Below are 22,835 nucleotides of genomic sequence, written 5' to 3' on the forward strand. Positions count from 1 at the left end.
TCATTTCTAAACCCTAACTGTGCAGTCTTATCTCTCTGCTAGGGATAGGACAAATCTCATGGGGATATTTTATGATGTGAAAGGGAGTTAAATGCGTTGAGATCCTGTAAAGGGTTGGGCTAATTGCCCTTCATAATAACATAAGAGAAAGCTGCTGGATCATGTCAATGACCCATCTAGTCCAGAACTTTACTTCCACAAGGTCTGTATAATGCTGCACCAAGAGTTAAAATATTCCTTAGATCTTACATTGTCTGTCTTCACACAGTCTCTTTTTAACAGTCACGATTAGAGGAACATCTCTTCTAGAGGTCCACATACTGTTTGGATATCTCAATTTTGGCAAGGTCCATCAATACCACCTTTCAATCAGTTACTCCATCAATAGCACTATAACGCTTAAAATTCTTTAAAGACTGATGTCTGGCTAGACTGACTCAGCAAAGCGCATGCCCATTGGTATAAGTAGCATAGCAGCAGCCAGTAAATTAAGAGAAACCTAAGGATGCAGGTGGCGCTGTGGGTTAAACCACAGAGCCTAGGGCTTGCCGATCAGAAGGTTGGCGGTTCAAATCTCTGCGACAGAGTGAGCTCCCGTTGCTCGGTCCCAGCTTCTGCCAACCTAGCAGTTCGAAAGCACGTCAAAGTGCAAGTAGATAAATAGGTACCGCTAAAGCTGCTCTGGTTCACCAGAAGCGGCTTTGTCATGCTGGCCACATGACCTGGATGCTGTACACCGGCTCCCTCAGCCAATAACGCAAGATGAGCGCCACAACCCCAGAGTCGGTCACGACTGGACCTAATGGTCAGGGGTCCCTTTAACTTTACCTAATTCTAGGAACCACTGAAATAATTCACAGAGTAAACCTGAATTTATTTCGCTCCCCAATTTTGGGTTCACGTTTTGGCAAGTTTCCCTTTGTGTAGAAGACCTATTCCAATTCCTAAAAACAGAAGAGGGATTTCAAGGAAAAGATGCAACAAAAACTCAGGACTTTAATATCAATAAGCTATTCCCCATGACTTCAGTCTAATGTTATTGCAACAGAGCCCTCTCTCCCATTTGAATTTAAATTAATTCCTGTAACAGAAAAGGAAAAAACAGTAACGTTTTCTACAGATTTAATATGTACATAAAGAACTACAAAGAATTGTTAGAAGAGTGAACTTGAAAAGCACTAATATTTTATGTCACAGTGATGCAGAGGAAAGATTAAGGAGGATTTCACATCATAGCATATACTAAGTGAATTGGAAAAACAACATTTATATCTGAAAGCTGATGCCTGCTGTTTTCATTTTGTTGATATCCACGACATTTCACACATGCTGATAGTAATGAAGCAAAACGTGAGACGCAAAACACAAAAAGATGCCTGTTCAGCTGCTGACTTTTCAGGACAAGAAAGGGCAAGTTGTTATGCAAGCCTTGCCTGTTCATGGGAAAAGAAAAAACAACAACAAATAAGCAACCATTATTTGGCTGAAAACGGGCAGCTAACAAAGTTTTCATCCAAGAGGGGGCAAGATTGGATTTCCTTCACAACAAAATAATCCTATTAACTGCAAAGTAGCAGTACTTGTCACAAATTTCAAACTAATATTTCTTACACATGGTGCAGCATTGCATATACAGCAGAAGTAACCACTCTCAGTAAAAGTTGATTAAAGCAATTCTCAAAAATGCTTTGCCAACAAGCTTTTAACATAGTTCTTAAACAACAGATCGAAACCAAGCTACCACTGGCACTATGTCTGCACCAAGCCTGACTACGTATGTGTATGTATATATATATCCCCATATTCAACGTTTACAGAAAAATGCTACCTTGTGCAAATTCTAAAATCTTTCAAATTGTGACATAATGCATACAATAGGAATATTATACTCTACAGTGTGCCTCAAGGGATAAATGACCCAGCCTTTAGTCATAACACTGAGTCATTCTATGGCAGGGATTTCAGAGAAAGCTGGGTATTTGCCACCGAAGGAAACACACTAATAACTCAGAAAGAGAAAAAATAATTCACTTGAAAAATTCCCAGCACTGCATGTGCCACACCCAAAATAAACTGCTCACTTTCCAAACACATGGTGTGTTTTTGTCCTTTTTACTTCTGAAAATGACCCTATTCTGTCAGACCTCTAAACAATATGGAGATGATGTATTCTGGGCTGGGCAGCACAGAAAAGTCTTTCAGTTATTCTCCAAGATTTTTTAGACATCTTTCCACAATCACCCTTGTTCTCCCCACACCAAAAAGCCACCCCTGACGTTTGGGAGGCCTTCCGTAGTGGAATCTAATGGATCAGAAGGGGCTAGAAATGAAACTGGGCAACAACATTTCAATGCACAGAAGTATGTATGCATGAGCTATAGAAGACCCAGGCACAAAAAACAGAGGATAAAATGCAGCTATAAGACAGACACCAGAGAACAGAGCTGCACAGAGAACAGAGCTGCACAAATCAGTGGTGCTCCCTAAATATATGTTGTTCTTACAAGATTTTGCTTAGAATGTGCTACAAAGGAGGGGGGAAAGGCTGTAAAAACTGCAACACATCTAAGAATAAAATAAAACTATGGTCTTGCGGCAGAACCAAGCTAGAGGTTGCTGTACAAATGCACAAAATTTCTTATGCACATAAGCAAGCAAACTTAAGGCCCTGTTTCTTTAAATATATAACATGTTTCTTCTTGTCTTGTGGTTAAGGAAGAGAAAAGCTTAACCTATGTCTGGGATTGGAAAACATGCCTTAGCAGCTGTGCCACACCAAGCTAAAAGGAGAAGCAAAGCAACTGCAAGTTCTTCTCCAGGAGTAACCTATTTTTGTACCGTTCTGGTAAACTGTGGTTTGCCTTATGATGATGTGCAAACCAGGCTAGAAAATTCTCATGTTTTTCATTCCCCCACCCTGAAGTGCAGCTTCTCCCAAACCTGGGTGCTACTTCTAAACTCCCTCAAGTTTAGTAAGCCACTTACAATAAACATGGTAAGAAGGAGTTGTTCAGAAAGAAAGGCACACATTCTGTGCATCTACAAACCCATAATCACATCAAAAATAAGGGCTAATTACAATAGATTAACTGCTGGATCACAAATCTAACGACAAATTCACAGTAAACACAGGTCAACCACAGCAGAAAAAAAGCTGGGTATGTTTATAGAGTTTGACCATCACAGATTTGCTGGCATATAACCCCAGAATATTCTCAAGCAGCCCTAAAACACTGCTTATGCCCAACCTGTTTAAATTAGGATTGTTACTGGGTTTGCAGACCAGCTGGTATTTTATTACTCTGACCATTATTTTCTACCAGGTAATCTGTACTAGCTTCTAGAAAAACCATCAGCCTCATAACCAGACAATGATTCCACCCAGACAATGCCCTTGGCTGTACACCTTACCTTACCGATTCCATCCTGTGTCTACCTCAAACAGCTAAACTTCTTCAGGTTCTGCCCTGGGTTCCACCTACTGGTATCAAACTATTTTTTGGTTGACAACCCTAGTTTTGCCTATGGGATTATGGTATCTGGGCAGGGTGATTATGACCTCATCTCACACTGGTGGATGCTTGGACATGACAATCAGAGACAAAAAATGGGGGAATATTCATACAACCATATAGAAATACGTTTTTCTGCCACTTCAACAAATGAAACGTCCGGGCAGCAGTTGTAGGATGGGGGGGTTATGTCTTCACACAAGACATAACTGATGTATTGAATTTACCAATATGTGGTAGTGGCCACAAGCTTAGATGGTTTTTTTAATGAGATGCTAGCCATCATGGCTATATGGAACTCCCAAGTTCTTAGGCAGTGGGCTACAGAAAACCAATTGCTGACAAGCAACAGAGGTTATTGTCTTCAAGCTATGCTTTGATCTTCCCAGGTGTGTTTTGTTGACCACTGTAGGAAGCAGGATGGTGCAGCTATGGCTCCTCTTATCTTCTTATAACTTCCATTAAAGCAGAGCTTTCCAAACTGTGGGTCACAACACATTATTGTGTTGGCTGACAAAGCTATTGTACTAACAACCTTACTATATGCTTGTGAAACATGGACTACTTATAAACGCCATCTCCAACTCCTCGAAAGATTCCATCAACGCTGTCTCCGAAAAATTTTACACATCACTTGGGAAGACAGGCGAACTAATATCAGTATACTGAAAGAAGCAAATATCAGCAAGGTTGAAGCAATGATTCTTCAACATCAACTTTGTTGGACTGGTCACGTGCAGATGCCTGATGATCGTCTTCCAAAGCAACTACTCTATTCCGAACTTAAAAATGGAAAACGTAATGCTGGTGGTCAACAAGAGGTTTAAAGACTGTCTCAATGCAAATCTAAAAAAATGTAGTATAAACACTGACAACTGGGAAACACTGGCCTGTGAGCGCTCCAGTTGGAGAACAGCCTTTACCAAAGGTGTCATGGGCTTTGAAGACACTCGATCTCAGGACACAAGGGAGAAACGTGCTAAGAGGAAGGCACGCTTGGCAAATCCACACCGTGATCAACTCCCGTCTGGAAACCAATGTCCCCACTGTAGAAGGACGTGTGGATCCAGAATTGGCCTCCACAGTCACTTACGGACCCGTTGTTAAAACCATGTTTATGGAAGACAATCTTACTCGGATACGAGTGATCGCCAAAGAAGAAGAAGAAGATTGTGTTGGCTGCAGTGTGTAGGTGTGTCACGCAATGTGTGTCCGTATATCTTATTAGGGGTTAGTTTAGCCTCCGGTTTGCTAGTAAAACTGAAATACCATGTCGTAAAGTGATGCATGTCTAAAAAGTGTATCACCAACATGAAAAGCTTGGAAAGCTCTGAACTGAAGTTTCACCGTCATAGATTTGCAGGCATATAGTCCGGAATATTCAGAAGAAGCACTTCAAAACACTGTACCCCACAAAGTATGTCTTGATCGCTTAAATGGAGGGTTGAAGGGCATAACAAACCACCTTAACAAGAAAATCATGCTGCTGCAGGTCACTGTTAATTCTTGAAAAGCGAGTAAACCCAAGATTGGAGTTGGGGAACCTGTGGCCCTCAAGATGCTGTTGGATAATATTCCTATAATCCCTGAACACTGGCCATATTTGGGGGGGGGGCTGATGGGATCTGGGAGTACAACAACTGGATGGCCACATATTCCCCATACCTGCCCTAGATTCTGTCAGACTTAATCCTATCACTTGCCAGATTCACCCAGAAAGTCCTCCACAACGTACCTTCGCGATTCCATCTTCTCTACCCCAGACTGCTAGGTTATACTCTGCTCCACTTCCTGGCCCCACAGTATTTTTCAAACCAAATGTATACAACTCAAGTTGTAACCATGGGATTATGATACCTGGTCAGGGTGATTATGATGACATAATAACCTTATATCCAGCATGACTACCAAGCAGGCAAAAATAAAGGCCAATTCATACAGCCATATGAATTGGCCTCACATTTGCTTGCCAATAGTTAGATCCAAGGAATTGGTACAATAAACACATGAGCAACAATGCATGACTGATGCTATTCAGTTCAAAAAGAGAGAGAGCTGCCTTTAAGCAGCAAATATGCACAAGCGTTTTCGGGACAGGCAATTAGCCAAAACAGTTTTAATCTCCCGAGAAGCAGGTTTAATGCTGTGCTTAGAATGATGTGTGATTAATCTTTGACTGAAGCAAAAAGAAACGGCATGGTGGTATTTCTTAGTCCACATAAAGGTAGGTCTCATATTCTGTGATTCTCCATCAGCAGAGGAGCCAGGGCTGGAAGTGTAAAATTAAGTGAACACCCAAGTATAATCTTGTTTGTTTTTTTAATTGCTGTAATTAGATAATGCATGCACATATGAAAAATTCCTAGCCTCCATACTCATAAAGGATAATAATGGACAGGTGCGTGAGGCAACCATACATTTCTCTGCACGAGGGAATTGCTAAAAGCCATCAAAGATCGTGCCAGGACATGCACTGCTCGTTAAAAATCATGCACGTGACTGAAGAAGGAATGGAAAGATTTCTGATTTAGACAAGGCCTGTCACACCTTCTCAGTGAAGAGGCTCCACTTACAGAAACTGTTGTGATTCCATTAGACCATATTCAGTCTAAAATGAAATAAATTATGCAAAAGTCAGGATGACATATTAAATACTTTAGATGCAAGTTTAGTTTAATTTGGTGTGCACCTTTGCATTTTGACGTATTATGTCACTTACACAATCCGCCTTAATCAGTGAGTATACCTCATTCATGAGGAAATAAGAGTGCATTTCAATTGTTCAAAGCCAATTGCATACATTTCCTCAGTAAGCCTTCAGACAATAACTGTAAGTTAGGCCTGCTTGATTATTGCCATACTGCAGACTGGCGTTGTGGGTGGAGCTGAGCAAACTATGGCCTGCCTGAAGTCAGCTAGCCTACTGATAAACAAGAAGATCTGAACAGAATAAATTTCAGGCCCTTCATTCACACTCTTAGCTATTATTTCACAGCAGTGGTGGCTTCTTCCTCCATCTAGCACAGGGGTCCCCAACCTGAGGCCCATGGGCCAGAAGCAGCCCACGGAGACTGTTTAACCGGCCCACGAGCCACCCCCGAACTGAGCCCCCTGATTTTCGGTGTCTGGGCATGCACAGACATGTTTTCTGGTGTCGTGCTGCGCCAGCCCGGCCCACGGAGGATCTCCGCAGGAGTGATCCGGCCTATGCCCAGTAAGCCTTGCAGACCCCTGATCTAGCAGAAGGACTTTCTCCTTCATATCTTCACATTCACTAGACACAACGGGAAAGATCCACCTAATCCTTTCTCCAGAAAATATTATTATGTACAGGATTCACCTAATGAGCCCCATCAACAGAAGCCCTTTGCAAGGACTTCCACTTGAACAATGGGGCTTTCCCCCTCCTCTCCCCTCAAATTGGCAGGGGCGTGCGCAGTGGAGGGAGAATAATCCCTAGAAAAACACAGGGGGAGAGGGGAATGTTCCATTTGGCAAGCTCAAATGCTTGCTCAGAGAGAATAACTGGAAGAGCGTGATGTAGAATTCCATCCATATAATCCATCCACGTTGCCTTGGAAGCAGAGTTGAATGGGAAGCACATTCCAGCCTCTACTAACTGCTTGGAAACTAAGGGCCACTGGGAGGCTGCATCCCACGCCTTGTAGAAAGAACATTGCAGCAAGCGCAAGACCAACCGGGCCCCATTCATTGGACAGAGAAAGGAGAAGCTTCCCCCTCCCTGCCTGTTGCTCTGGGGCTGCAGAACCAAAGGAAGACCATGCTCTAGCATAGCTATACAAGCCAAAGGACTAAGGGCTGCTGCTGCTGCGCGCTCTCTGTGTGTGTGTGTAAAGAAACAGTTATGGCTTTGTTTGTTTTTGTATTATTACAACCTGCTGCTTGTACTGTAAGTCACATTGAGAATCATTTGATTGATTGGCAGGGTATATTTACTCAGAGTAAGTACTGTACGTAAATAAATAAAGAAAAATCTTATCAACAAAGTACAGTACTCTCAAAATTCTAACCCCCAGTTTAGATCTCTCACCAACTGTTCACCAACGGCCTCGGTCCAGTATACCTAAAGGAGCGTCTCCACCCCCATCATTCTGCCCGGACACTGGGGTCCAGCTCCGAGGGCCTTCTTGCGGTTCCCTCATTGCGAGAAGCCAAGTTGCAGGGAACCAGGCAGAGGGCCTTCTCGGTGGTGGCGCCTGCCCTGTGGAACGCCCTCCCATCAGATGTCAAAAAGGAAAACAGCTACCAGATTTTTAGAAGACATCTGAAGGCAGCCCTATTTAGGGAGGCTTTTAATGTTTAAGAAATTAGTGTATTTTAATGTTTCTGTTGTAAGCCGCCCAGAGCGGCTGGGGAAACCCAGCCAGATGGGCGGGGTATAAATAATAAATTATTATTATTATTATTATTATTATTATTATTATTATTATTATTATTCACACATACAGCAACATAAGGGATGAAAGGTGGTGACAAAATAAGTTTGCTGAAGGTGGTAGTAAAGAAATCTCAGCACTCTTCAAATCCAAATTTTTGCACTGATGGGCACAGTATCTTATCACTGTTAAGTTAAAAAAAAATTTAGACAATTAGGCAATGAGTGCCTTGAAAAGGTAATATAGCACAGCTTTCCCATGCTAAGAAAAAGGGAGGCATGCAATCAAAGAGCTAAATGAACTTTTTTTTTTAAAGTAACACTGGAACTGAAGGAATGTAACCACTGGGATTTATTCCTTCTAAGCCTTGTCCCCAGCTAGGGACGAATGAATAAATTAACCATTAGTGGACAAGTAAAATTAATTAATAACTTCCAACAGGTATTTGGGCTATACAGCTACTGCACTTTAAGAAAAGGGAATGTCTCAAAATGTTCTCCATCTAAAGTGTAGTGGGCATCTTCCCAAAATTACACAATGCAGCACCAGAAGGAAAGAGCTAGTACTTTGGCAAGGCAATGCACCCTAATCCCTCTTCAAAGTACTAAATGAACCTAGCGTAATAAGATCTGAAAGAATCAGAGGCATGGCACAGGCCAGCCTAATAAAATATTTTGCTTGTGCATAAGCCTAAGAAACATTAAAGTGAAACGGCCTGCAGAATTGTTAATATAGTTGCAGACACCTTAGCATTCTGAATGTGGCATGATCCAACCAAAGTTAAACATGCGTAGTGATTGCTGACTTATGCTCCATTTATTTAAGTGTAAATATATAAAGCGACTTAGTGCTAAGATCCACTATGAAAAAGTATGCCTTTAGAGTAAATTAAAGACCTTTGACTCAACCTGGAAGCTTAGTTTCCTTTCTCAGTCTGAAAATCCTTAGTATTGAGGGCTCCATTGTAGCCAAGACATGTAGGGTCCTCACAAAACGTCTCTATTCAATAAAACAAGGCTTACCACATTCCTTCCTTCTCCCCCTCTTAGTAGAGCTTTTATTTTCCCTTCAAAAGATAAGGCAATAGTAAGCTATTCTTTAGAAAATGGCAAGCAGAAACTAGCAATCGCATAAAAATAAAAAATAAAAATATTTTGTCTTCCTTTCAAATGTATCTCATAGCCATCCAAGGCTTGACACTTAGTAATGTTTTGTTTCTTTCTGATTTGTAGCTGGAGGCAGTCAACAAGTTGCAGCAAATGTTGGCATCACCGCTTCTCCTATCCTCAAGGAATGTACTCAAGTTAGATCCTGATCGCCTGCAACATGTTTTAACATCACTATGGTACGGCGTGTGCCAGCATTTGTCCTGCAGCCTGGCATGAAACAGAAGTTCCAAACCAAAGCTCCGCTGCGTATGACTGGCTTGCCTTGAAGGAGGGTTCAGACTTTTGAAAACTTTCCACACCTAGAATTCTTTTCCTGTTCTTCTGCCACATCTGTAAACATCTGGCAGCTCACATGGCTCTGTCTGCTGCATGAAATCATCTGCAGGCCTAAATTTCTGCTTCTGCATGTGGCCTTTTGTTGGCTTCTCTTCCTGTTCTTTGCAGGGAGGGCTACTGTTCCACACCTCTCCATACTGCTAAAGCTTTTAAATAGCCCATTCACGTCAAAGGAAGCCTTCCCAGCACTTTCTAAAGGCCCTGAATTGGTCTCTTAACATTCCCTTTCTAATGTAACCGTAAACCTATCCTAGCATCTGTTCAGAGATGCAGCCAGTAGATATCTTTACCATTCATTTGCCATTCTGGGTAATAATTCCCAACCTTTTCAATATTATTCTTATAATGTTGTGCCAAGAACAGTACACAATAGTCCAGGTGTGCACTTCGCTAATGTCTCTGTTATAGCAGGAATTTTCCTGTGCACCGCCCCACCCCCAAGTTTCTGTCCTACTAGCTGCTATCAGATAATCCAATTTATTGGCATTCACCAGATTGTACAAAATGAGTGAGCACTAGGAAAATAAAGTGGGGAAATGCATGTTGAATGAACAAGACAAATGCCCATTTTATAGTTATGCATGTATGCACCTTTGCAATGTACATAAAACATCTTGACCTCTGCTGCACAAGGACTCCTTAGGGCCCATGCACAATTTAAATGAAGCCTAAATCTGCATTTGCTTGCACTGTGCCCTCCCTAGTCTTGCCTCTCCCCAACTCTTCCCTCTCTCTGCTGATTTATGTCTCTCACCGTGACCTTCTCACTCACCTTTCTGCTGTGTTTGCCCTGTTTGAGATCCATGTGACTCTCCCATCACAAGGCAACTGCTCAGTTACCTGGGATGGTGAAATAAGCACGAGCTAACACAAGAGGGAGACAGCACTTAGAAAGCAAATAATGTACAGATTATTTATTTCTATGTGCAGTTAGTGGAAAGAAAGCAACAAAAAACACTCTCCCAGATCTTCTTGAGAAGCATATGTCAAGAAGACCCCAAAAAGATATTCAGAGAGCAGTTCTACTTCAGACACATGGAACAGACAGACACAATTCATGTTGTACAACGTTGTTGAGGAATTATACAATAAAGAGTCATTATCTTATTAGTCAATAATCCCTATAGAATGCGAGAAACAATAACAAAAAAAAAAAAAACCTGTAGGTCTATAAACAACTGAGAAGCCTCTCCTTCTTTGTCCTTTTCTCTCATTCTCACACTACTTTTTCGAATTCCCCTCCCAAAGCAAACCTCCCTGATTCACTGACTTGGAATGCTGCTGTCTATTACATGCAGCTTCCTCCCCAACACACCAAAAAGGCTAAGTAATGCATTATACATGAAAACAAGGAGGAGCTGAAAGATCTGTCTCTGGAGCCAGAGGCCTAACACATTTACACATGTTACAGGTAGGTAGCCGTGTTGGTCTGAGTCGAAGCAAAATAAAAAAATTCCTTCGGTAGCACCTTAAAGACCAACTAAGTTTTTATTTTGGTACCAAAATAAAAACGTAGTTGGTCTTTAAGGTGCTACTGAAGGAATTTTTTTATTTTACATCTACACATGGATATTCTAGGGCTGCAAATTCTAACAACACCACTGTGTCCCACTATCCCACAGATAGATCTCAATGCCCCTAATTACTATGACACTTGTTCCAGTTGGCTGCCACATCTTGTAGCTCCTTTGCAGAAGGAAAACCAGCCAAGAACTATGGAACTCAGGGACTTGTAGTTCATCACATGTCACATAGGGTAAGACACCTCTCTCAGTCTCTCAAAGTATTGCTAGAGTTTCTTGTACCGTTACTCTCCCTGCTTCACTCCCCTGGTTCTAACACCATTTCTGATTGGCTGCAACATACCTCAAAAGATCTTGCAGGATCAGGACAACTTCATACAGACACTGGTTTGCATAAACATCCCCAAGCATGATTTACTATTTAACCTCAACTGTTTTCCTAGTGGTGACTTCTTATTGTTGGCAATATACATTGTTCAATGTATATTTCATTGTTCAATGTATATTTCATGTAATACTTATGTAACCCAAATGTAGCTGTTTTTCATATTCCATAGTTCAAATCCATCTATAATTAAGTGTCCAGTTTCTGGAGCAGCAGAGTATGGAAGTCTTGCTGTTCTCCAAACCACTATGTCCCACTGCCGTGCTTACAAGAGGCAGACAGGAAGTACTAACAAAGGCATCCACACAAGCTGACACTTTTAATCTATCCTGCTCCTTCTACACATGATAGCAACATAAAGCACATATTCATTCAGTTCCTCATGCTGGGCAGGCTACCGGTATCTTAAAATTTCTCTCTTCTGGGAACATGATCTCTGTTAGATCCTGTCATCTGATGAGGAAACAGCAACTAAGTTCAGCGCTGCAAGGGAATGTTCTTTTCCCATAAGCTGTGTGTTATTCCTGTCTCTCTCATATATAGAGAGAGAGCGCATCTAGGCAACCCAAATTCTGTGCTGAGAAAAACAAAATCTCTGATCGGAGAAGGCGTATTGCATAATTTCTCTTCATGATTGATTTTTTCATTTCACATCATCTGCTTGGGCTTTACTAGATCAGGAGCGTCAAAGGAACTTTCCAAGGCACATGTGCCCCATTGTACGGACCATACTCTCAGTCTATTTTCTGGATTCCAAGATTTCAGAAGATATTTAACAAGCATTTTCAAGCATACCTTCAATGGGCAGAAAGTTTTAAAAGTAAAAACTGAGTTTTTCGAGAAGCAAACCTCTGTGCCCAACGCCATATTATGTTGTTGTTTTCCTGCAGTTCCTACAGAAACGAAATCTTGTATCTATTCCAGGCACCCCCAAACTTCGGCCCTTCAGATATTTTGGACTACAATTCCACTTCCCTGACCACTGGTCCTGCTAGCTAGGGATCATGGGAGTTGCAGGCCAAAACATTTGGAGGGCTGCAGTTTGGGGATGCCTGATCTATTCCTTGGCTATTATAAAGCTACATAAGTGCCCTTTCTGATAGTAGTTTGGACAACTATATCAAGGCCCAGGAAGTCTGATTTCCCAGGAAGTCTGAGCCTAAGGTACGCCTCCTCCCAATGCTTAAGAAGCTGACCATCACTGGTTTAGAAGGGACAGCATCGTCCAATCAGCTGTGAAGCAAGCAGTCAAAAAACTGTAGGACTCCAACCAACAGTAAACAGCAGGACACATATTGTAAGAGACAGGGCCATTAATACATACGGTATTATTTTTTACTCAGGTTATTTCCATAAGAACTCTTTACAAAATCTAAACAAGTGTGTGCTTACCTGTATTTATGAATGATGGCATTAAATAATTTCCCATCTCGCCAGCAGGTAGTGAAATTTTCACAACGAATACCAGCATAACCCTCAGTTGTCTGCTGTGTCCACAGGAGCAATCTCTCTTTAGCAGACATGTCCTCTGACTCTCCAGTAACATGGATGTCAGAAATCTGTATCAAAATAAAATAGAAAACCAGCCAAATTAAAATAGATTAAGATTCACTATTAAGAATGCTATCAAATATCAGCAGCGCCTCAAACCCTCCCCCACCCCATCTCATTATGGCCCATCATTATTATGGGGTGGGGGTGGGGGTGGGGAGCTGAATCACAGCCCTGGATCTTTTGGGCAAAGTCCCAAAGTGGCACAGATAACTTGGCATGAATCCCAGCTCCACTAATTCAAGCATGTCCCTGGGTGGCTTCTCCCATCATGAGTGCACAGAGCCGAGTCTGGCGACTCCACACAGGAAGTACAGGACGTTACAGAGTTGGGGGAGGGGGCACAATAAAATCCTTCTCCAAGGATCCTAAATTTAAAAGAGGGCAATTAAGAGAAACGAAACGGAGCATAATAGCAAACAATGGATGGACAACTGAAGAAGATAACAAGGGACGCACTCAGCAAGGGGTCCTGTATGAGGCAATGGAAGTAGAAAATAGTGACAACTTCATCAATAAGTAAAAAAAGAAATGGCTGATCAAGCTTAGGTAGCAATTTTCTTGAAGTTTTCTGTTTAAGAAACTAGAATCGGCCAGTGCCACCATCAAGCTTTTCACTCAACCTTCAGAGGGCAGCTGGAAAAATCCCATTAATTTCTAGATGGCTGGAACTCTGGAACCAGTGATACTCAGATGCATAGCTGAGTGAATGCACATGGGGATTGCTTGTTTGAAAATGAAAGCACATCAAAGCATTTCAGTAAGTGGAAGGCCAACAGGTCAGGGGAGGAAGGGTAGCATAAGCATCTTCTCCCTGATGCGTTGTCTTTACAAATAGATAGAAAATTTGAATTAGATGGCTGCTTGTACATGAGAAATGCATTCTCCCACTCCCTGCTTCCCCTCACAAATTGTATTTTGAAGTGTGCAGTACACAGCAGAACTGTCAAAAACAGCCCTTTTAGACCTAGCAAGGCCCCATTCAAAGGAAGGCAGCTATGCAGACTGCATGGCCCGTGCTGGTCTCATGCCTGGCCCTGTCAGCCACGTCAACCACTGGAAATTGAAACACCAATCCCAACTCCCCAAATTAGAGGCGTGTCGACATGATCTCTCTCCCTTAAGAAGCTACTCTGTTTCTGGTACATTTAAGGGCAAATATGCCAAGTATCTTTTCTAGTCGTCTCAGTTTCTATGCATGACAAAATATCCAGACCCATCATGTACAGCAAATAAAACATGCACCATGTTATTTGGGAGAGTTTATTAAAATGCTGGTGTCAACCAGAAGGGCGAGGTGTGCATATTGGTGGGGAGGAGAACCACCCTAAATGTTCTTCTGTTATTTTTTCTTTATTTTATTTAAATTATGCTTCCCTCCCCTGCACCCCACTTAAAATGTTATGGACTATTTCAAGCATGGAAGGAAGTGCAGAGAAATTTTTACAGCACAGGAGATTCCAAGTGGACTCTAGACCTTTCGCCCACAGTTTCAACAACTGTGTATATCGGAAACAGCACTTCAGATTCCGTTTCCCATAAGTGACTATTTGCAGGCAGCAGAACAATCTCCAAGTGTCAGTTACCAGTATACCATGATGACTCATGCAAGTGGCATGTACCAGCTAGGATACAAAACCAAGAACAAAGTCCTATTTTAAACTGCAGCTTCTAAATGCTCTCGTTTTCAGCTCAACTGAGGATCTGAAATGAGTATGGGAGTTATACAATTGTTCTCACTTATATACCTATATTTCGCAAAACACCATTTGCAGAAGTATTGATATGGTTAAGAAAATGACTTAAAAATAAAATAAAATCCTGGTTTAAGGAATAAACTAAGGGGTATTTTTTTATTTGACAACTCTAGATCCCCAACCTTCCTTCAGCTCATATCTCCACAGTTTTAGCAACATATAGAGAAGAAAATCGGATAAATGTAAATGGCCCACCAGAAATTCTGTATGGTCTCAGACTGGGCAACTCTGAAGACAGGCTGAGACATTTTATTTCCTAACACCACCAAGGCACTTTGCAGGCAGAGGAAAACTGCCGGCCTAATCTCTGCTTCCCTAAAGTGCCACCTCTGCAGATGGAGAGCAGGATCAGGTGACATGAGGCATCAATAAGCTCCCACTTGGCCTCAAATTATAGCTGTTGTCTCTAGCATGGCTCCTCAGCAATTTGTCTGAACAACTTATCACTCAGTGCAGCTTGAGATGCTACAGAGTGCCTAGGAGCATTGCCTGAGTCTGTCTGTCTGACAACCTTAAACTGCGGCTCAAATGAAAGTAGGGGACAGGGAGTGATGTGAATAATGAAATATCATGAATTAGAAATGCTGTTTTGGGAACTTTCAGGATCAGAAAACCAACTCTCAAAGAATTACTCGGTTAAATTAATGGGCACATTTAAGATAAAAACGATAATTTCAAAAGCTAGGTGCACATCGCTATATTTAGAAAAACAAAATAATTACTGTTAACTCATTAAAACCAATAATTGCTATTCATAGCTTTAAAGCAGGTAATCCCTTGCGACTCACTAATTACCGGTAGTAATTATCACATAGAGAATCAGTAATCAGCATAAGTCCATTCGCTTTATATAGAATTGAAGTGAGAAGATTACAGTATTGAAAAGAACCAAAAAGTATTTCTCAAACTTTAGGGCTGCAATCCTATATACACTTATCCAGCAGCCATCCCTACTGAACACAGAGGAATTTAACCTCTGAGTATAGGATCTGAAAGATTATACTTTCTTGGGCTCCTTGATCACTGCAGATGGTGACAGCAGTCACGAAATTAAAAGACGCCTGCTTCTTGGGAGAAAAGCAATGACAAACCTAGACAGCATCTTAAAAAGCAGAGACATCACCTTGCCGACAAAGGTCCGTATAGTTAAAGCTATGGTTTTCCCAGTAGTGATGTATGGAAGTGAGAGCTGGAGCATAAAGAAGGCTGATCGCCGAAGAATTGATGCTTTTGAATTATGGTGCTGGAGGAGACTCTTGAGAGTCCCATGGACTGCAAAAAGATCAAACCTATCCATTCTTAAGGAAATCAGCCCTGAGTGCTCCCTGGAAGGACAGATCGTGAAGCTGAGGCTCCAATACTTTGGCCACCTCATGAGAAGAGAGGAATCTTTGGAAAAGACCCTGATGTTGGGAAAGATTGAGGGCACTAGGAGAAGGGGACGACAGAGGACGAGATGGTTGGACAGTGTTCTCGAAGCTACGAACATGAGTTTGACCAAACTGCGGGAGGCAGTGCAAGACAGGAGTGCCTGGCGTGCTATGGTCCATGGGGTCACGAAGAGTCGGACACGACTAAACGACTAAACAACAACATAGGATCTGCATAGGATCATGCTGCAGGATCAGGAGCTCTTCTAATTCCCATTAAATTCAATGAACATGACATTTCCCATTGAAACCAAAAGTGAAACATTTTATTACCTGTGCGGCTACAGATTTATTAATGGGCCCTTAGCCTGCAAAAGTGGACACAGATTTGCATATGACACAAAGCACATGGACATGTTATGCAAATCTGTGTCCACTTTTGATAGTCGGCAGGAGGGCTCAATCCTCAGACAGTGAAATGAGCCCTAAAAATCCTGAGGAAACCTGCTTCTGGGTTGCGTGCACGCATGCACAGACACAGACACACACACACACACAAACCCCTTTTCTACACATAGACCTGAGGGGAAACATTTCTACCCCAGTCTTCTTCCTGACATCTGAGAATTTATTTTCTCTTCTTGCTGGACAAAGAAACGTGGAACCCTGTGAAGCCCAAACAGCCAGACACAGGTTTTCTACCTCAGCGAGGCAACAGAGCAGATGCAAAATGGGGAAAGAACCACACTGCACCAGGTTGAGGGAAGCCAGGACCCTTTCCCTCCTCCATCTTATTTCTTCGTGCTAGTCCTGCAGCTCCAGGCCAAGCTTGGAGGTGTGTGGAGAAGAGAAAAATTGGGCATGTCTTTTTTGCTTCCTTTCTGATCCCTGACACCAGAACAAAATTCATCAAGTATTTAACAGACATTGGTTAGTCATACTATAACATTTTAAAAAAATAAAGTCCCTACTTTTGGTCTGATGAATAGGACTGCCTGAGCTAAATCCCTCCCCTCTCCAAATCCTTAAATTCAAAAGCAGTAATAAAATTGTAAATTAATCCTGCTGTTGGTGTGATCCTTTTTTCTTTCTTTTTTGCCTCATTCTTTATTCTTTCAGATAACCAAACGGCTAACGTATTCAGCAGCTTGGCCTCACAGCAAATTGAAAAGGAAACCAGCTTGTCTGTAATAGTATAATGCTTTATAAGCTACTTCAAGTAATCAAACTTTTCACATTGAAATCTGGAGTGCATGTGACTATATTTGTGATCATGAGGCTAGCACATACAACCCAAAGGTTTGCGTGAAGGGCTCTCTTCAGAAGTGCCACATCTTACACCTTATATCAACAGCAATAATCAGCCAATTTTATACTCTGCCCTGGGTTATGTATTCTGAGGCAGGAGGACAAAACAGAGACACCCTTTCCTCATTTGCAATAAAGTGCTGTGTATGCTGATAACAGAAGCTGACGTGATTGTACAATCACTCAGAGATAGTCTGAATATTGGTTAAGCCAGGCAATAAATGTATGAGAGCCAACCTAGATGTTCTAAAAGAGGCACTGGTTGCTACTGCCAACCCTAGCTAGAATTTGAGCCAGGGTTCAGCTCCAACTGGAACCTGCTGAGAATGCTAATGGTTCATGCCTGGTGAAGCTTAGCATGCTTCTGATCAATGTACACAATGCATTCCCCTTGCCATTTCACACACAATACTAAGCCATGGCTTATTAAACTACCGTTTATTTAACCATGGCTTAGTGTTATGTATGAACTCTTCCCACTGGCTTAACTATGGCTTGTTTACTGCCAACAAACCATGATTTGAAGCCAATCATGTTTTAACTATGGCTTGGTGTTACATGCAAACCCAGCACCCTTTCTTCAGTATGGTACCGAACACTCAACAAACTACAAAGGCATGAGACAAAAGGAGCTGGGAAACTAAACAAACTTCAGATAAACAAGCCATGGTTTTTGTAATCATCTGTGGGACTACTTGGAATAATTTAAGATTTGCTAAACAAACCACAGCTTAACATTATGTGTGAACCAGACCACTGAATTATTATGGCCCAGTCACAAATGCCTGGGACCAAGAGGCAGAGTTATCTATATCAGAGGACTTGGCACAGCTGCAAATCAAGCAATTCTTCTATTTAATAAAAAATAAAACAAGATCATGTTTGCTAAGATCAGCTCTCCTACAAAAATAATAGAGAAAAGCCTTTTCGAAGAGCGAAAACACCCAGCAAGATAAGTGGGTCCATGAGCTTTCAGCAAAGAAAGAATCAGAGCTGCAGAAATTTGGGGAGCTGAATGGGATCAAACAGTGGAACTGAGGCAATAGGCCCAAAAGCCATGAGCTCCACCGGTGTGTCCACACATTCCCAAACTCACTGCCATCTTGTCCCTCCCGCTCCTAGTATGTGGCAGCAGCACCACTTTCGGGAGACTATTGCCAAGAGCAGGGTGGATTCAAGAAAGAGGACAGCACCAGCAGTGGGCTAAGGTGCCAGGATCTAAGGATGAAGGTGTAAGAGAAATGAAGGAACCAGAGTTAGGGGAGGAGGAGAAAAGGAGCTAAAAATGAAAAGTGTCAAGGGGAAAGAAGGGGCAAGCTAAGCAAGGTGGGGAATACATCCATGATCTTGGTAAAAGAAAAGTTATATGGAATGAGCAGGGGAGAAATTGATATCAAAGTGAAATTTAGAGGAGGGGGGGAATGGATCATGGATCAAAGATCCAAGGTAACATGGAGGCCAAAGAGTAATACAGGTGTAGGTAGAAGATTTCACAAACCAAACCGAATGAACCAGACACCTTATGTGGCTAAACACCTCTCATTTTAAATTAAAAAAAGATTTATGCCTTTATGAATACATAAGTCCTAGTGATTTTGAAAAACAAAACAGAAATTAATAATTATTATTAATGGGTTTAGGTAGATTGTAGCTTACAAAAAATGTAATGTACACACCAGCGACAGAAACAGCCTGTTTCTCAGTTCAATAACTGGGGGCATTTCACTCATTCAAATCATATACAGTTGAATGGTTGCATGTTGTATCCTTAACACAGCGTTCCATGTGGAAGCAAGAAGTGCAGTAATGTAGAAAGCGGCAAGTTTCCACCTTAGATATCTGAGCCATGCATTGTATGTACCTCTTTGATCCCGCCTACTTATGACAGCAAGCCCTGCCCATTATCACTATCACTAGGACAGCAACATAGCCGGTGGATACACACTAGAGAATGGCCATATGTTGCAACTTATTTGGCCCCTTACTCAAAATGTTATATCCAGTAGACAAACTGGATGGCAAAAATTAACTGAAACACATGCTAGGTACAACGGGTACAAACATTTTAAAATTAACTCTTCTGAAAAATCATTCATTTGGGGGGTTATTTTTCAATGCAAGAGCAGCTAACCTCAAAACCAGCAGGAGTAGTTCAGAAACAGTTGAAATACTCATCATGCAAAAATCAAATATTGCTCAACGATTTTTAAATTATTTTTCTTGGAAAATTGCTTACTATTCTAGCGCTACGGTACATTTACCTTGCTCCTGTTTGGTAAAATGCTATAAGCTTCATTTTCCTCCGAAAGAGGCAGAGACCCGGAATTCGGAAATCCTTGCTGCAGGTGGGTCTGATTTTGAAGTTTAGCCGGATGCCGATTGTAACCGTTTTCCCATTTGGGCGAATCATCAGCAATTCCAGAAAGAGCCTTGGATGGTGCATTTTCTTCACACTGCTTGTTTAACACACAATTTGAGCCAGATTCCTTTTCCAAATTTACTCCTCTGTTTTTCTGGAATGTTAATTCTCCTTGGATCCCGTTGTGGGAAGATTTCTTGTCCTTGTGTTTTTTGGGACACTCTTCCAGATCTTCAGTTAACAGCCTCTCTTTTTCTTCAGACTTACTAGCTCTTCTGCCTTTAGCACAAGCACCATCCCCACTGCTTGAATCACAGCTTGCCCCACTCACCAGTTTTGCTTTAACAAGATCAGGGTTAACATCGGTACTCACAATCAGATCAGTTCTGTCCAGCAGAGCCTTCCGTATAACGGACTCATGAATTGCCAGCTCCCCGGGATGAGTTGCTTTGAACTGAATTCCCCCCTCGTTTTCCTTAATCTTCTCTGGCTCCCTCTCATCTTCAGCTTGTTTCCTTCTTGATTTCCTCCTGAAGTAATTTCTTCCAGGGGAATGTTTTGCAGGACTTAAGGGAGCTCTGGCTGGATCCAAACACTGTTCTTCTTTGTCAGCCCTCACACATCCACAGACATTCCCCATCTGGCTCAGAGTGTATCAGAGCCACACAGACTCTGTAATTTTACTAAGTTTACATGAGCAGAAATCATTTTCAGACTGAGCTAAAACCTCCAGCTTATATCCCTAATATCTTTCAGGCTGAGCTCCCGGTCCTCAGGACGTAGCCATTTTGCTTATGAGAAATGCATACGCAATAAATGTTGTGGCATTGTGCCCAGGCCGGGCCTGTGTCTGATTAGACACTGAGGCTTATTTCTGGACACCAATCCTCTTAAGCAAACATCACTGCCTCAGCATTAAACTGTAATGCCGATGGCCTTTTTGCACTGATGACATAGCATCTATCAGAACAGAAAAGCCTCGTGCAGGTGTTACTTTATACGCCTGACAACTGAAAGAGAAAGTAATACAGTAAAACGAAGCCCTAAACCAGCACTACAGATACAGAGCCAACACTAATAAGGCAAGAAATACGTCCCTTTTGAAGTCAATTTTTTAAAAACTGGTTACGAGTAATACACAGGAAAATATAAGATTATTCTTTCCAGGTCAATGCTCCAGACTAACTACTAAGAAAGTACCAGAAATTAGTAGACTTAAACATTTGACTATGGTCAAAGCACCTGCAAGTGAGTAGCATCATACCCCATAAATTGATATTTAACTGGAGACCTTTGAATAGTAGGAAGAGCAAAGAAAATGAAAACACAGTGGGTGAATTTATGTAGACAGGTATGAATAAAATTCTTGCAAACTGGAGATTACTTGGTACTAGGGGATAATCTTATAAGCTTCTTTAGTTTCAGCAGGAAAATTTTTGTTTTCTCTCCTCCAATGAGTCTATATATTTATATTTTTTACAATTCTACCTAGAATTACAAAGCACCCCTACTCAGAGGTAAGACCTACTGAATTCATTGGGGCTTTCTCTGAGATAAGTGGGGTCAGAACCGCATCCTTAATTATCGGCAGCAGGAATTAAGATGCGCCACACATTGTTGCAGCAAACAAGTCCCTATATGGAATCCCATACAAATCCTGAGTGGCAATTGCAAGCCATATGATTTGGGGCTTACACTACAAAGTCCTCCTTTTTGGACTGAACAGTGGTGTTCCAAACCACAAGCTGTGTGCGCTATGGATTTTTTGGTCAAGTTAATTTGCCACAGATACAGGCAGGAAAGGCTAGAGGTAGCAACAGTACCTTTAGGTCAGGTATGAGGTACCTTTAGTCCTCCAGGTATTGCTGAACTAAAACGCCCACCATCTCTGGCCATTGGTCATCTTGCCAGAGCTGATAGGACGTGTAGCTCAGTAACTTCTGCAGAGTCAAAGGTCTCCACAGCTCCTTAGGGCAAACAAACATGGTACCCCAGGTGCTACTTGAAGTTTGCTGCATGACTGCTTCCTTCCTGTGGTGAGCCAATCATGGTCAGGCACCCACTGCCAGGTTTAACTCTCACTTGCCCCATGTCTTGCCTCATAACTTAAGTGTGCTCTCTGACCAAGTCTCTCTCCATGCTGCCAGTATTTTCTACCGTGAAATGCGATTTCCCACTCTCATGTAAGGAAGAAGGCTTCCAAGTTTCACCATCACCTAGCCTGTGTCATTTTAATCAGTCCACCTCAGGGCGAAAAGTGAAGGCCCAGAACAAACGCTGGCTTGAGGCCTTCCTGGGCACGTCTGCTATTCCATCTAAAATCATTAATGCGAGGTGACATCATGATGCGGTAAAGACAAGCCTGCCAGAAACAGTTATCTCCTACGGTGTGCCATTACATCATTTTGCGATCATTCCACAAGGGAAGCGGAAAAGATTCAATACTATGGCAGGCCCCACACACTACGCACTTAAGCAAGTAAGCAGAAGAGCTTATTTTTTGCATTTATATCTCACCTTTTTCTCCGAGGAGTACATGGTTCACCCCTCCCCTCTTTAGTCAATCCCTACAATAACCTTGATAGGTTAAGAGGATGGGACTGGTGGCCAAGGTCACCCAGTGAGCTTCATGACTGAGTGGGGATTTTAACCCTGATCTCCCAGGTCCTGGTCTGAGACTACACCACACTGGCTTCCTAGAACATTTGGCTCACACAGGAATTTGCTATAGTCATTTTTTGTTTTTTAATCAGAAGCTCCCTCGTGTGCTGCAGCAGCTGAAGTATTGATGGGATGGAGCTGCTTGCCAGGTATGTACTTTCATTAATTGCTGCACACACAGTTAACCCAATCTTAACCTATCTGTGAATTCAGCTGAAAAGACAAAGCCTGAACATTTTATCCACAACGAGGGGGCAGATCAGACAAAGTAACATTTTTAAAATAATAATAATAACAATGTATATAAATTATAGAGAGAGCGTGCATGGCCTTTAAAAGCTGTCTTATTACAAATGACAGGCCATGATTATATCTAATAAGAACCATGAAGAAAACGGTAACTGTTCACCTCCTATAGCTGCAGATTAAATTGCAGACATTAAATAACTCCGTGTTTAGATCTCTGAGAAGATCAGTTATTGACCTCTTGCCTGCTGGTTTTAAATC

The 22,835-nt window shown here is 41.9% G+C and overlaps 1 protein-coding gene across 35 annotated transcripts in view; it reads right to left on the minus strand.

Annotated features, from left to right (window-relative positions):
- DST (dystonin) overlaps window positions 1-22,835 on the minus strand; it is a 299,923-nt gene that overhangs the window by 174,414 nt on the left and 102,674 nt on the right. For 32 of the 35 annotated variants that reach the window (XM_060272496.1, XM_060272494.1, XM_060272495.1 and 29 more), the window contains one exon: window positions 12,715-12,881. In XM_060272496.1, the coding sequence (XP_060128479.1) occupies window positions 12,715-12,881 (167 nt within the window). Of the gene's footprint in view, window positions 1-12,714; window positions 12,882-19,569; window positions 22,656-22,835 lie in introns of those variants that run through there. The other 3 variants (XM_060272502.1, XM_035109752.2, XM_035109754.2) reach the window with 3 other exon arrangements.

Source organism: Zootoca vivipara, chromosome 3 (assembly GCF_963506605.1).
Source record: "Zootoca vivipara chromosome 3, rZooViv1.1, whole genome shotgun sequence".
In the NCBI taxonomy this organism is placed as follows: Eukaryota; Metazoa; Chordata; class Lepidosauria; order Squamata; family Lacertidae; genus Zootoca; species Zootoca vivipara.